The sequence below is a fragment of the Haemorhous mexicanus genome, chromosome 1, assembly GCF_027477595.1.
Source record: "Haemorhous mexicanus isolate bHaeMex1 chromosome 1, bHaeMex1.pri, whole genome shotgun sequence".
NCBI lineage: Eukaryota > Metazoa > Chordata > Aves > Passeriformes > Fringillidae > Haemorhous > Haemorhous mexicanus.
In genome coordinates, this window is record NC_082341.1 from 70512 (window position 1) to 85475 (window position 14964).

The 14964-nt window shown below is 41.9% G+C and overlaps 1 protein-coding gene across 8 annotated transcripts in view; it reads right to left on the reverse strand.

Moving 5' to 3' along the window:
• Positions 1 to 242: 242 nt before the first annotated feature.
• Positions 243 to 14964, reverse strand: part of SMARCD3 (SWI/SNF related, matrix associated, actin dependent regulator of chromatin, subfamily d, member 3) — a 77945-nt gene continuing 63223 nt past the window's right edge. For all 8 annotated transcript variants that reach the window (XM_059865330.1, XM_059865241.1, XM_059865158.1 and 5 more), the window contains 5 exons: positions 12723 to 12820; positions 7928 to 8063; positions 5742 to 5864; positions 4405 to 4506; positions 243 to 4306 (listed from right to left, as the gene is read on the reverse strand). In XM_059865330.1, the coding sequence (XP_059721313.1) occupies positions 4253 to 4306; positions 4405 to 4506; positions 5742 to 5864; positions 7928 to 8063; positions 12723 to 12820 (513 nt within the window). In that variant the 3' untranslated portion in view covers positions 243 to 4252. The remainder of the gene's footprint in view (positions 4307 to 4404; positions 4507 to 5741; positions 5865 to 7927; positions 8064 to 12722; positions 12821 to 14964) is intronic.

Sequence of the window (14964 nt, forward strand, 5' to 3'; positions counted from 1 at the left end):
CATCCAAGCTTTAGCTCTAGGCTGTCCAGGAGAGGAACCAGATCTCTCCAATGGAAAGGATTTCTCACTTATTGATTATGGAAATGGCTGAAGGTGGAATCCAGAGAAAAAAGGAATTCACAATGTTTGCATGTCTTTGTGTGCATTCACAAGTGAAGAGAAATCCAAACACTGGAGATCATTAGCAGGAGCAGAAAGAAACCAAGGTACCAGTCTTCATTACTACACATAAGCTTAGTGCATGAGATACAAAGAAACAAAGTATTTATTGTTAAAAGCTCTTCTACAAATTAGAATTACTCGGCATCATACAATGGATATGGTGGCTACAGAGTAGAGGGAGTCTCTCTCTCCCTTCCCCCTATTCTTTATACACGTATTTGCTCACTCTCACAAACCCACTGTTGCCTTTTTTAGATGGAGTTCTTCTCTTCAGTGAGTTGGGAAAAGATGGTTATAGCACAGGATCTGGCAGAACAGATACATCCTATTAAACAACAGAGCAGTTACAGAAAGGAGACTGCTTTCTTTAGGAAAAAAAGAGCCTTCTTTCCCTCCTTATCTCTTTCCATTGCCTTAAAAGAGTTCTCCACACAAAACCAGACCAACAACCCCCAAATACCTGATTAGCATTTTGGCAGTATTAGGAGCCCTAGGATATACACCAATATTGATTTATATACTAATATTTTCACCTGGCTTCCACAGGGTAAGTTCTAAACAATGTGGTGTAAAAAAAACTTGCCAACCGAGACGATGTCTGCACTACAGCTACCAACCCTGCTGTGTCGAACAACTGAATCCCTGCTGGTGACAGTGAAAACACTTTGACAGTGTGTCTCAAAGTTATTTGGTTCGGTCCTTGTCCCCCACTTCCCAGGCTACACACCAACTGAGACTGTCTCCCCCGCGAGTTCTGTGTGTCCGCACACACACAGAATGCAGACTCACATAGGCTATGCTATTTCCAAGAGTATTTCGCATGTTATCTTGTGCTGTGTCTTTCTGGTGCTTCAGTGGTACTCTGCTCCATGTTTTAATTTCCTTTCCCACTGTTGTATTCTTCTCTTTATTCCACAACTGAACATTTGCTTCCCCTTCAGTCTCTAAGAAGCATTTGATCTGATTCCCGCCTCATGGCCAACAAACCCACAAGACGAAAAAAACCTCTTTCTAACCTGCCACATCAACACTTCTGCTCCAAGATACATTTCCCTCCTACTGGTACTCCAGAATTCCATTGAACCCTTTCCTAGTTTGATGCTATATTTTCTAACAATCTATATTATCATGTATACATGAACTACTTCTATGCACAGAATGGTTTTTCGCAGTGTGCATAGATTTGTATTGTACGGTGGCAACTGAAGACCCCAAAACGTCTCCTTGTCACCTTTTATACACACAAAAAGACAACCATCCTGAACTTAACATAAGTTCCTCATTCACAGTCTGCCACAATTACCTGCCTCTTCAGGGCCACTACCTTTCATTTTCAATGCTCAAGCAACACTTGGTCTAGTTGCTTCCAGTATTGCTCCATTATTTATCTTCAAATAAAGTTTTTTTTTCTTTCACAAACAAGCAAGCTCTTAATTGCACCTGTGGAACAAAGGACAAATTTTTTTCTCTTTGATTCAGTAAAAGATCCGAACAGTGCCTGAACACAGGAAAAAGGCATCAGAATCTCAAACTCCAGTTTAACCAAAGGAAAGACACTTGACAGCTAGTCCTAAGACTCACTGGTAGTAACCAGTCTTTTTTTAAAGACAGTGAAATATAAGAATGTAGATTCCGGACTGCAATCTCCAGTGCCATCTTCAGTGGCTGATTCATGCACACACCCATTTCATGTAGTGCTGCTGCTTGACAGAGCTTCAGCTTTCAGTGATGCAGTTGTGAACACTGGCAACAACACCACATTAGTTTTGTTAATTTGCTCTGAAAGAGACTTGGAACCAGATCCATCCAATCAATTCTACAGAGGCTCTAAAACCAGGCTGGATTCCAGCATGTTGTCAGCTGTGGCAAATGGCTGGTACTGCTCTCAAGTATCTTCCATTTCAGTGGGAAGGCTCTCAAACCCCAGAATTCCCTGGCAGACAATCTGCTCTGCAGGCATCTATCTCAGTCCCGTGCCCTTCTCATATCCTTGCGTATTTTCCTCTGCATTTCTTATTCCTGCGGACTGAGCATACCCCGATTGTAGCTGCTCTGTTTGCCACATACAGACAAGAGTTTTATACACTGAGCAGCATGCACACAACGGACACAGCAGCATAACAAATATGGAAGCACAGTAGCAGATGATTCCCACTGTTTTCTCCTTGTAATGCTTGCTTGTAGTCCAATTAGTAGAGTCCCAAATTAAGTAATGTTTCAAGTCCATCACTGTGTCAGCCTCACAGTCCCTCAGTATAACCAGTTTAAGACTGCAGGATTTCACATTTTACTGTGAAAATAAGTGTTAGCACAAGAGGGAAAAATGCCAAATCGAGCCATTCCCAGTAAAAGGCCTCAATGAGGTACTTCTTCTCACACCAACAGGTTTTGTGGGAGAGTACTGCATCACATAAATTCAATCAAAAGTAAATTTTCCAAGACATCTCTGAACACAATGGATGGACTAAAAGCTATGACACTATTAATGTGAAACCAAATAAAGGGGGTAAAGAGAAGACTATCTCTTCTGTGACTGAAGAGAAGAAACTTTTAAGTTAAACTGAGAGAAATTGGCAAAGACAGCAGAAAACACAACACTAGAGAAAAAATGCATTTATTCAGAAGAGCTGCCTTCCTTCCCTATCACATGTGAATTTGATTCTCTTTCCAAGGAAGTGTAAGAATGGAGGTGAAAAGGAGTAACCTAGAAGAGGATTTTGAGTGCCATATCAAATGGACAGTTATACTTTGGCAGCTGCTTTTTGGACTAGGAATTATATTGGGCCTTTATTACAGCTCATCTGTGCACTACAAAAAATGAGGAGGGGAAGAATTTAAGGAAGATGTCCCTGCTTCCAAGTAATTGTTCTATAAATTCCCATTATCTGAATTTGTCATACATTTACAAAGAAGATGATTTCCAAGGGATATGTTCTCTGTGCTATTTAAGGCTGATATGCTTTATAACTCAACAGCATCCAAAATAACCAGCAGGTATCATGTATGGGAGAGCTAAATAATTCATAGTAAGAGGCAGTTCACCTATGATCAAAATGTGAGACCAATCCAGGGACTCTGTTAACATCCTGAAGTAAAGAAAAAACTACCATGTGACATTAAGTTAAGCTTCTTGGATTCTACACCAAGAATTAGGAAGTTCTTTTCAGTGATGAACCCTACAGGCACACAGAGAAACATTTAAATAATCTGGTATTTTACATACATACTTATTGTTAATATCTGCTGTGTTAAAGGCAGGCATCAGCAAAGCACCATTATGCTATTTTAGTTTTCTCAGAACGCCTCCTTTGTTGCTAACACCACTGATATTAAGGATGCATAAGAAGCTCTTATCCCAGGAAGTAATCTCTTTCTCTCAGTACAGTGTACAGATCATACCCACCTAGTGATATGTGATTCAATCTACCTTTCACTGCTGGGACAGGGGGAAGAGAAATTATTTGCATCTGCAGAAAAGATGGCCTGACTATATGTCTTTCTTCCAGACAGGCTCTGCGTTCCAGGATGCAAATGCTCCTAGTTTTCTTTCAGATGGTGAGATAGCTTCTTGCATTGGTCTGGCTGAAATAAAAACTCTATTCAGGAATATAAAGCATCCCACAGCTATAAGAAAGACTATCTTGTCTAATTCCAGATAAGTTACTGTTTGAGACTCTTGGGTAACACAGGGTAAGAACTGCATTTTTTTCTCTAAATCTGTGGTCTCCTAGAACACCTATCTCAACCTCCACCATTGGTGCCACCCATGATTCTAAGCATAGCCCATAAGAATTTGCTGTGTAGTGTCTAACTTTCCACTAAAACTTAACAATGTGCGTTGATGAGTGAACCTTTAGTCTTCTTTCACACTGACACTTGTATGGTGCTGTCTCTGGCTTGGAATGGTTTGAGACACCCGTCCTGGGCTAGATTTTCAAGGGTCACTCTAAAGCTGGTGTTCTGACTGGTGTGTTGACGGCACGTTCTCATCCAGTCAGGAAGCAGGTCCATGTGTAACAGTGAGCTAAGTAACACTGAGAAGTCCACTGGTTTGGTGGTCATGATGCCAATGGAATCCTGTGAGCAGTACTTATGTGTTACGCACTCCCAAAGATTGTTCCAATTCCTGTCGGCGCTGCTGGATCTGAAAGAAAAAGACACAACTGTACAGTTTAGCAGATTAAACTGCTCAGTGGCAAGAGACGCGTTTGTAAGTCAGCAGTGCGGATATTTCTTTCATACCTTGCAGTAGAAATATCTGCTCACAGCTTCTTGAGACCATGGCTCATGATAAAATTCAGCTCTGCGCTCTTCCTCCGGGTTTCCAACCACATCAGTCATCACCTGTGGCAAAAATAAACCCATTTATCACCATAGCTCTTCCAGCACATAGAGAAACTTTCAGATTTACCCAGAGTGAAAATTTGTCTACATTACACATAAGAATGGTCAGAACCGTTCTCAAAGCCCAAAGCAAATGGACAATGTATGCTTACTGCCAAAACAGGATCATAGAACAATCAAATGGTTTGTGTTGGAAGGGACCTTTAAGCTCATCTCATTCCACCCCCCTGCTATGGGCAGCGACACCTTCCACTAGATCAGGCGCCCCAAGCCCTGTCCAATCTCCCTCCAGGGATAGGGCAGCAGAGGGTTGGAACCATTCTACAAAAAATAGAATTTGATGATTTTGTCTCCAGCATCACAGAATCACATGTAAATATAGTTATTGATATACTTTGCAAAGCAATGTTGTGGAATCACAACTCTGATGCCAGCAGAACCTTAACAGAAAAGGCTCTTATGGGACTAGTTCTCAGTCAGGGAAAACTGAACAAATATTCCATGTATCTAGGTAGAGAAGCTCCACAACACCTTTGTTTTTAGGTCCCTCAAGTAGAGGTCAGCTTTACTTAAACATGCTTTCAGATGCCTGTCCCCGTTGAATACAATACAAATAGTAATAACCATAATCTTAGGAGTAGATTTTGGGAAGACTATTCAGTTAACAGTAGGCATTTATATAAGAAAGACACAATGCTTTTATTAAAATAATTTCATGGATTCAATAATACAACTGCTTTTGAGGCATGTCAGTTAAAGACAGAAAATGTGAAACTATGAGAAATAAACTATTAATTTTTGCTGGCAAAAAACTGAACTTTACATTTGATTTCTTGCATATCTCAAAGATAAGCTCAAGGACAGCTGATAAGATTAAATTATGAACCAACACCCAAATTATGTTCTCATACTATACGACACTCCTGCTGAGTTTTACACAGCTTTGAATTTACAGAATATATCAACAAAGCCCTGCATTTCAAACTTACTGTCTGGCCACAAATCAACCTACTACTCCCATGAAACACCACTGTTCCACTGGAACTGGAATACAACCTAAACTATCTTTCCTCCAACCTAGTCTTTCCTTTCCTAAACTATCTTTCCTATCTACTCTGGAATTGCAGTACTCCCAATCATTCATCCTAGATGTTTGGCTACACACTCTACGTACATCTAGATAAAATTCTTCCATTCTAGTTCCACTATTCATTCTTTTTCAAATCTTATCTCACCTTAAGATCCCTGCTTTGGGACCGGAGAAGGTCTTGGATGTATCCTTTGGGATCCTTGGAGAAACTCAGCATAAAATCACGTTGTATTTTTAGCTGATTTATGGATTCAATTGTCTCATGAATCTGACAGAAAAAAAACCAAAGCGGATATTCTTTAATTTCTCCCATGCTCCAGTGACCATCATGTCAGTTCCGTTACTGTCTTTGTACCCCTGGTAATGTACAAAGGTGGCAATTCTAAACCACAGACTTGTGTAGACCTTCCTAGGGATTTTTCAATTCAAAAAGCAGCAACTTAACTGCAATCCTGCCACTAAATTTTGTTTTCACTTGTACTTCTGCAATACAAGTATGTATAGGATTCTCCTTCACTTCCTGCACTGAACTCCTGCATGGCATGCAGAACTAAGCCATGTCACTGCACAACGTCATAATTTCCTGTGTAGAATCACTCTGTCTGCCAAGACTGGGATCTTTGCTACATAAATATGCAGTTAAGCAGTGCCCAGTGCAAGAAAGCAGTTATTCCCCTGGTTACCATCATGATCACATCTTCAATATCCTACTGTAATCCTTAAAAACTCTAGCAGTTTCTTGATCAAGTCCATGTCAAATGAATAGCCATGGCTTCTAGATTTTTCTTAAGAGAAAGCCTGTAAAGGTCACAATGGCAAAAAGAAGAGCGTGAACAATGAGAAATCATGAGTATGGAAGGTTTATAGAAAATTAATCACATCTTTAGAAATATTATGGCAGAAATATTAACTAGTGGGGAAGAATGAAGACTGAAGAGGAGTCAAGGTCCTATAATGGATAATGATCAAGTACGAACGGGCTGACATCTCATGAACCATTTGCACACAGACACACACAAAAGCAAACTTTTGCTTCCCTGTTCCTCTAACATTCTAGTCTGAAATAATAAACCTATCTTGTTTAGTTTCATGTATTCATCTCTTTTGCAAAAACAGCTAAGGTGACCAAGCACATGGGAGAAAATAATCATCCCTTGATCTGGTTATGCCATCAAGGCCACTAGTGTAGCTACTACGCGGTATGTTAAGAGAAGAGAGCTGCTGTCAACTTAAAATCATTCCTTCTTTGGGAAAATGCTGTAGTTGTGCAGAGTGAACTCCACTGGCATGTGCCGAATTCCCAGGAGGAGATTCCATGACAGCACAGCAAGGCTGTGCACAGAGGGACACAGGAGCAGCCCGTGCCCATTCACCCAGCAGTGACTTCAGTAACTTCACTGATCACAGCTTGCCCTGGGCTGTAGCAAATATTCAAAAAAAGAGGTGACACAGACAGGGGAAAAGCTGAGTGGGACTGGAAACAGAAAAACCCTATGCATGCTGCTTGCAAGCTTATACAGGCTGGGAACCAACTGACTGAGCAGCTGAAAAGGACCATCATCCTCAAGAGCCATGACAGCAAAGACACTGCAACAGTTACCAGAATCCATTGCACTGCTGGTGCCCAGACACCCTTTAAAACTGCATGAAGACCAGAGTTTAACACATTTGTTTGTATTAGCAGTAAACAAAGAGAACCTGGGCCTTGCTCTGAAAAGGCATTTTTGTTTATCCCTTACGGATCCAAATCAGCCATTGATACATGCTAGAACTTGCTAACAGCCCCTAGGACACAAATCCCTAAAACAGCTTGCAAAACCCACCACTGCCTTAAGACAGATATTATTATTTGAAGTGCACATGATCCTCCTCCACTGACACTTAGAACTGCCAAAGTGGTCCAAGTGATTTTCCTGCCATGCACGTTTCATATTTCCACCTAATCCAGAGAGCCATTCTGCAGTTATGAACTCACACCTGAGCATAAGATTCTCCTAGCTTTGGCTCAGCGATTTAACAAGATATCATGACCTCTCAATAAAAAGTTAATCATACAGTTCAGGTGGTTCTCAAGCATCAGGGGACTTGGTACACTACCTGTGAAACTCTTATCATCTCCACAACCATGTTAGGCCTTGGATCAAATCCTAACTGGGAATGCCATTCACGCTGATGTATTCCCACTGCATTTGGCTTATTCATCCCTTGAAAGCACATGCCCTTAACGAGCCCTCAGCTCACAACATTACTGTTTGACACATGACACCAAACACATGTGAAGCTACACAATGAGTACATGTACCATGGGATACTTTACTCTTGAGCTAATACCTTGTTATCCAATGCTGTTATCTCCTGTTGGTTAGCTGTTGAGAGAAGGAAACTACTCATCTGGCCCTTTAATGGGTCTTCAACTTCTACATCTATGTCATAACAAGCCGTCTTCTTCTGATCGTTGGGGTCAACACTATGGAGAGTATAACACAAGATCATGAGAACTGCCATAATGAATCAGAATTAATTTCTCAAACTCACTCTTCAATAAAGCCTGTTGCAGATGCTGTGAAAAATGTGTAAGAACAGGATATCTTTACATATTTTCCTATTCTCGTATACTCTCTCATCTTTTGTCAGTCAGATTTCAAAGACTTTTGAGCTGGAGCTTTTGCCCAGACCATCACATTTAATTTCTAACATCCTCCTGAGACTTGATACAGTAAATACCAGTATCATTCTTTGGCTTGTCCTGTCCTTAATTTATCTTTAGCTTGCCAACTTTTAGACTTAACATTTACTTTATTGTTAGACTAAAGTTTCTTAACAAGAAAACAGTCTTCAGTGCAGTAGTTGGTAAATCAGACTTCAGTCACTGTCACTTGCAACATAAAAATGCTGACTTCTCAACCCTACCTGTCAAATGTGTGGGTGGTGTGCATCTGCAGTAGGTAGCAAAAAAAATTTGCTCAGGATCTAATTGAGCTTGACTGGCTTGGGGGAGCAGAAGAACTTCCAGGGATGGAATTGCATTAGCAGTGTTGCAAGCAGGTGGAGGAAGGTGATCTTTCTCTAGTCTCAAGACCGATGAGGACACATCTCTAGTACTGTGCTCAGTGCTGGGCTCCCCAGTGCAAGAGATATAGGGAGCTACTGGAGAGAATTTTTCAAAGATTTGTGAAGATGATTAAGGCATTAAAGCACCTCATAGCTGAGGAAAGGCTGAGAGGTCTGGGACTATTCAGCCTGGAAAACAGAAGGCTGGTGGGGAGGGAACTTAACAAAACTTGAAGAGAGGGTTTAAAGAAGGTAAGATCCAGGATCTTTTCAGTGGTACCCAGTGGCAGGACAAGAGGCAGTTGGTGCAAACTGAGACACAGGAGGCTCCTTCTGATCACCAGGAAACACGTTTTTAGTGTAAGGCTGACCAAGCAATAGCACAAATTGCAGTAAGACACTCAAAGCCCATCTGCCTTTCCCCCAGCCCAGAGTCTCCCAAGTTGGAGACACTCCAAAGCCATCTGGACATGGCTGTGGCCAACCTGCTACAGGTGGCTCTGCTTGAGCAGGAGAGGGCATTTGACCAGATGATTTCCAGAAGTCCCTTCCAACTGCAAGCATTCTGAGAATCTCTGATGCTGTGGTTGCCAAGAAGAAGATGAGCAGCAGAAGGAAAGCTAAAGAAAAACCCAGGTCTGGGTCTGGTTCTGCTGCCCCATCGAAAGCCACAGAGAAGGCTCCACGTTGTCTCTGGCTCCACTGCTCCCGTCTGAGTCCTGCCCTCAGGCTTCCCAGAGTCCCGAGCCCAGGGCAGTCAGAGGGACCCTGGCAGGCTGCACAAACAGGATAGCACTTCTGCACGGTGAAGTTCAGCACTGGAAAAGCTCTGCTCCTGGGATGGAATCACACCGGGCAGGGGGACAGGTGGGCATCGGTGGGGTAGAAAACAGGTTGGCAGGAGAGGACCTGGGGGCCCTGAGGGACAGACAACAAGTGCAGAAGGAGTCTGAGGGGTGAGGCAGCCATAGCAAAGGTCAGCTGCAAAGGGGCTGCATTAGCACAGGTTTTGCCATCAAGCCCAGGAAAGAGGGCTTGCTTGCTACTCCACGCTGGTGAAACTGGATCTGGACTGGTGGGCTCAGGACCACAAAGATGTGACACCCTGGAGCAAGGCCTGCAGCGGACGCTGGGGGCTGGAGCACAGACCTGCCAGGAGAAGCTGCAAGAGCTTCTCCAGCCTGGAGAAGAAAAGGGAAAAGGAGATTGCCTGGGAGAGTGTGATGGCCATGTGGACTGGTGAAGCACAGACAGGGCCAGCCTCCCCTTGGAGGTGCCTGAGATTAGGGTGAGAGGCAACAGAAACTCACTGCAGCATGGGCAATTCACCCCCTATAAGAGATTGGTTTCTAGAAAATCATGATGACGGTCAAAAAGGAGGATGCCAGAGATAATCTGATGTACTAGAAGAATATTGGAGAGCTATGCTTTGCAGTCTGCTTGTGTTTTTAATGTGTGTGGAAGCGTGGAAGATGTCTCGCTTCTTTGCAGAAATGGAAATCTCACAGAGGTTATTCTTTTTACCTCTGATTCCAGGCATGTCAGCTGCTGTGTCTCCACTTCTAAGCTCCACTTCCGAGCTCCAGGTAAGATTTGACTTTTACCAGCATCTCTACTTTATGTCCACTTCAACCCCATTGCATTGTTTCTTCTTTTTCTTCAAAAAGGAAGGTTGTTGGTGCCCAGAGAGTGATTTACAATACTATTGTAATTTCTAGAATGAGTTTAGAATACTTCACATTTTTTCCCTGTGCATATCCTCTAAAACTAGAATGAATAGTTGTGACCTACTTGATCTTCCTATAAAAGTCAGGCCTGAGGATTTATCTGAATTACAAGCACATACATTTACAATCACTAGTGACGAAAAATTCCCGGTAGTAGTGCGCTGGTTTTGGCTGGGATAGAGTTAATTTTCTCCATAGTAGCTGGTATGGGGCTGTTTTGTGAATTTGTGCTGGAAATGGTTGGTCACAGAGATATTTCTGTTATTGCTGATCATTGCTTGCAGCCTGTTGAGACTTTTTCAGCTCCTCACACTTCCTGCCATTGAGGAGGCTGGGGTGCACAAGGAGCTGGGAAGTGACACGACTGGGACAGCTCACCCCAACTGACCAAAGGGATATTCCAACCCATGTGGCACTATACTGAGCAGTAAACTGGGGCAGGTGTTCACTGCTCAGGGTCTTGCTCGGCATCAGTCACTTGGTGGTGAGCAGTAGTTTTCATCTGTCCCACTTGTAGCGTTGGATTTTGTTCATCACCACCATCACCACCACCAATACCATCATCATCATACTGTCTCTCTCTCCCTTTTCCCTTTTCAGCGCTTCCCCCTGCCCTGCTGGAGAGTGAACGAGTGGATCAATTAAGACTGGATTAAACCAGGACAGGACAGGCAGCTGGCACACTGTTTCAGTGGCTGATTACATTCACTCCAAGAAACTGAATGCAGAGTGACAGGGGCAGAGCATTTGTGAGACCCTGTTTTAAGCCTGGTTGGACCAGGCCCTTAAGTATCCTGGACAGACTTTGAACCTGAGTTTGGATGGAGGAGCTCTCAATGACCACCAGTAATCCCTTCTACCATAAATTATTCTGTGACTTTATGTGTCTAAAAATTACTTACTTTCTTTAAATTCAGTGACAGACTTCCAGATTTACTTTAGCTTAGTCCATCACTGTAAAGACTTCACTGCTAAAGTGCTACCTGTTCCCAGGAAATGAGTTCTTCCTTTGTCCACACCATTATGTCAGTACCATTTAAGGTTGCCAGGTGCTGTGTGGTGCACACAGCGTATCAGAGAATGTTGCTAGACACAAAGCTGTAGCTTTGTGACACACACCTGTTCTTTAGCTGGTACCTGACAAAAACCACTCCTTCCAGTACCTTTTTGTCACCTGTCTGCCCCAGAAACATAATCATCAGTTCCTTGTCATTCTTCTCTAAGCAATCTCTATCTCTGAGGACCTTAGCTTTTTTGTGGTCCATCAGACAGGTCACTGAGTTGTACCCAATGACAGTACACACACAGCTCTCAATCTGCACGGCCACCAAACTGCTTCTTCATTACTCTGTTTGATACATTCAAATGAATCAAAAAGCAAACTTTATTTTCATAGCCTATGTAATATTTAAAGTATATTACAAATTTAAAATAAAGAACCCAATTTTAAGCAAATTCAGAAACATTTGCTTAAAAATATATTGAATTATTTTATATATTGTAATATATAATATGTAATATATTGTAATATATTCTGTAGGAAATCAAATCAGTCACCTAAGTAATAATAACTTTTAAACACCCAGAATCAGAGTTTTGATCCTGACCACAAAAAAACTTGGAAAGGATTGAAATATCTGAACAGCAAAGCTGCAATCCCCAGAAGTCTCTTTATCCCCCTCCTCCATGTATACAGCTGTCACTTAAAAAGGCACATGCTGGAAGAGCCTGAGAGAGCTGAAAGTTGTGTTTCATCTGCTATGCCAGGAAGACATCTGTTTTGACAAGGATACGAGAGCTCAGTATCTTGGTCACAATGACCTGCTGTGAATCCAGACATTCTTTGTTATTGGTCTCTGGAGATCTCTTGACTCCTTGGCATTCTCAGGATAAGACTGAGTCAAGAAGCTGACCCAATCCCAACAAAGCATGCATGGACTGGCTCTGCATTTGAAATCGTAATGCTGTTGTACATTTTACAGAATATATCAGTGATTAGAATGATTGCCCATGATGGACAATTCCTCACTCCAATTTCTTTTTTGTCTCTTTGTGGGTTCAAACTTTCATTCTGCTCTCCTTAGGAAAAACCCAACCAATGGTATTCTAGTAAATATAAAAGCTGTTTTTCATACTCCTAGAAAATTGATGCTGTGCTAGTGAAAATAATTCAGAATTATACAAACTAGAATGACACACAGAACGAACACACAACGAAGGCATTCCAAGGTATTCATCCCAAAGTTATAAAACCTGGATTTTGGTCCCTACAGCTACTGCAGCTCTTTCCATACTTTATCTAGTGAGTGTTTTGCACAGGACAGTGCTGAGCTGACCAACCTGCTTACCTGATGATGTGGTTTATCACTATTGGGTCTGGTGGCAGCAGTAGGTTAGTGAGTCTCTGAGGAATTTCAGAAAACTTTAGCCGTGGACAGTCAAAGATCTGGAACACAATAAACAACAGATTTTGTTTGCCCAAAGTTTATCTTGTAGATAAATGAGAAAGTAAGGGATCTGCAGCTCACAAGGAACTGAGGCAATTACAGAAGGTGGTTTTGAAAGCTGTAATTCAGGTTCCTTGCACAGATTAAATTTTTGGTCACTTCTGTCCCTGCACTTTCATCTGGGCTTCCAGACATACCCATCAGGCCATGACAATTTCAGGTGTCTCACTTCTGGTTTAGCTGCTGGAGGGAACAGGACCCTTCACTGGGCCATGAGGATCAACTGTATCAATGATGGGAGCGAAGCAAATACTCCCTCTCTTACTGAGGGTTTACAGCAGCATATTGTAAAGAAAATGATTGATTTTTTTTCAGAGAGAAAAACACAGAGAAAAAACAAAACAAAACAAAACAACACAAAACAAAACAAAACAAACAGAGAAAACACAAAAAGAGTTTGCCTTTTTTTCCCCAGGGAATGTTTCCTGCAATATTTTGTGCTAAAGAAAAATACAAGAAAACATTTCTGGATTTTAAAACCATTTGCAATTTGTGAAATTTTCAGAATTACAGAAAAATAAAGTCAATGTGATATTATTTATTTTTAACCAAAGCCTGAACAGCCACTTGGGAGGAATCCACCCCTTTCCAAACAATGGTTTATGGTTACTTTCTCTTTACTATGGTCCTGAAGCTAAATAGAATCATAGACTCACAGAATATCTTGGGTGGGAAGGGACTGACAAGGGTCATTGGGTTCAGCTCCTGGCTCTGCATAGGACAACGCCAGAAATCATAAAATAAATTTCTGCTGAATTCAGGGGAAAAAAAAATTCTGGAAAGGGTTAAAAGCTGTAGAGTTTAGAAATTTTCTGTGAGCAATGGAAGTGTGTTGACACAAATATAGAAACAACACCCTTTACACCTGGAGTTTTCAGAAATATAATTATTACAGCCTTTGTTTCCTACTGTGATTTTTAATGCTCTGAACAAACAGACTTTTCTCTAAAGATACTCCATTTAAACTGACCTTAAAAAACCACATATATAAAAAACTATATATTAACATTTGCCTATAAATGTGCCCTTCTGTGGAGGCAATTTGTAAAAATGTTCAGGCCTATGCAAATGCCTCTTGGGGAAACTATTTTCACCTGACAGTAGATACACTACTCATAGTATTGTATCTATAAACAGAAATATCCTTTGCAGCTCCAGAGACAAAGGATGCAGGGGTGAAAATAAAGGATTCTCAGGTTGTAGAACAGACGTACAAAGTCAGATGCTCTGGCTCTCAGTAAGGGTATCTCTTGAAATTCAATTTTCTCACGTGAGTGAATTTGGCAGCAGAAATACCTAGGAGCCAGCTCTAAGAACCATTTGCAAGGTTCTATTGCTTTTGAAACACCTTTGAACCTTTTTTCTTGCTTTTGCTTGTAACACAGTGGATTTCAAATCTCCCTGCTAATGTAAACACTGTTTTTAAACAGAAAAGGATCTGTCTTCATCAACTCTAAAAGCTGTGTTGGACTTGCCTGCATCCAGGAATTCAGCCAGCTAGTTTCTGAAGAACAAGGAAGTAACAAAACTTACTGAGTCTGCAGCTCACTCCTTATTTGAGTCTGGAATTCTGACACCTGATAGAGATGACTGTGGAATTCCCACCCACAATCTCCCCACACTGAGCTCCATGCCATCTGCTCTCACTACTGGCTCAACACTCATGTCAAACTCCTACCATGGATGTGTGCCCGAGTGACAAGGGAAAAGGGATCAAGGACACACCTTAGTGAGAGGAGGATGGGAGACTGGAAACTAAGGGGGGGTGGAATTTTCCTAAAACTTCTCACATTCCTGCAAAACTGGAGTTAGTGGTCTAAACTAAGTTGGGCTCTGAAAGCCTCTCTGGCTGCAGTGTTCCTGGTGGGCCAGGTAACTCATCCAGTGACAATTTTTTAGTCAGTACTGTCTCATGCCCATAGACATAAGCTCAACACAGCAGTGTGGGATTCAGAAAAGCTGGCATCCCAAATGAGAAGACCAGTATGGCAAGGGGAATGCCAGGGACACTGCTGCATTGTGCACTGCTCCCCTGAATGATATACACACTTCCAGCCAGGACAATGCTTTTCTTTCCAGGAGT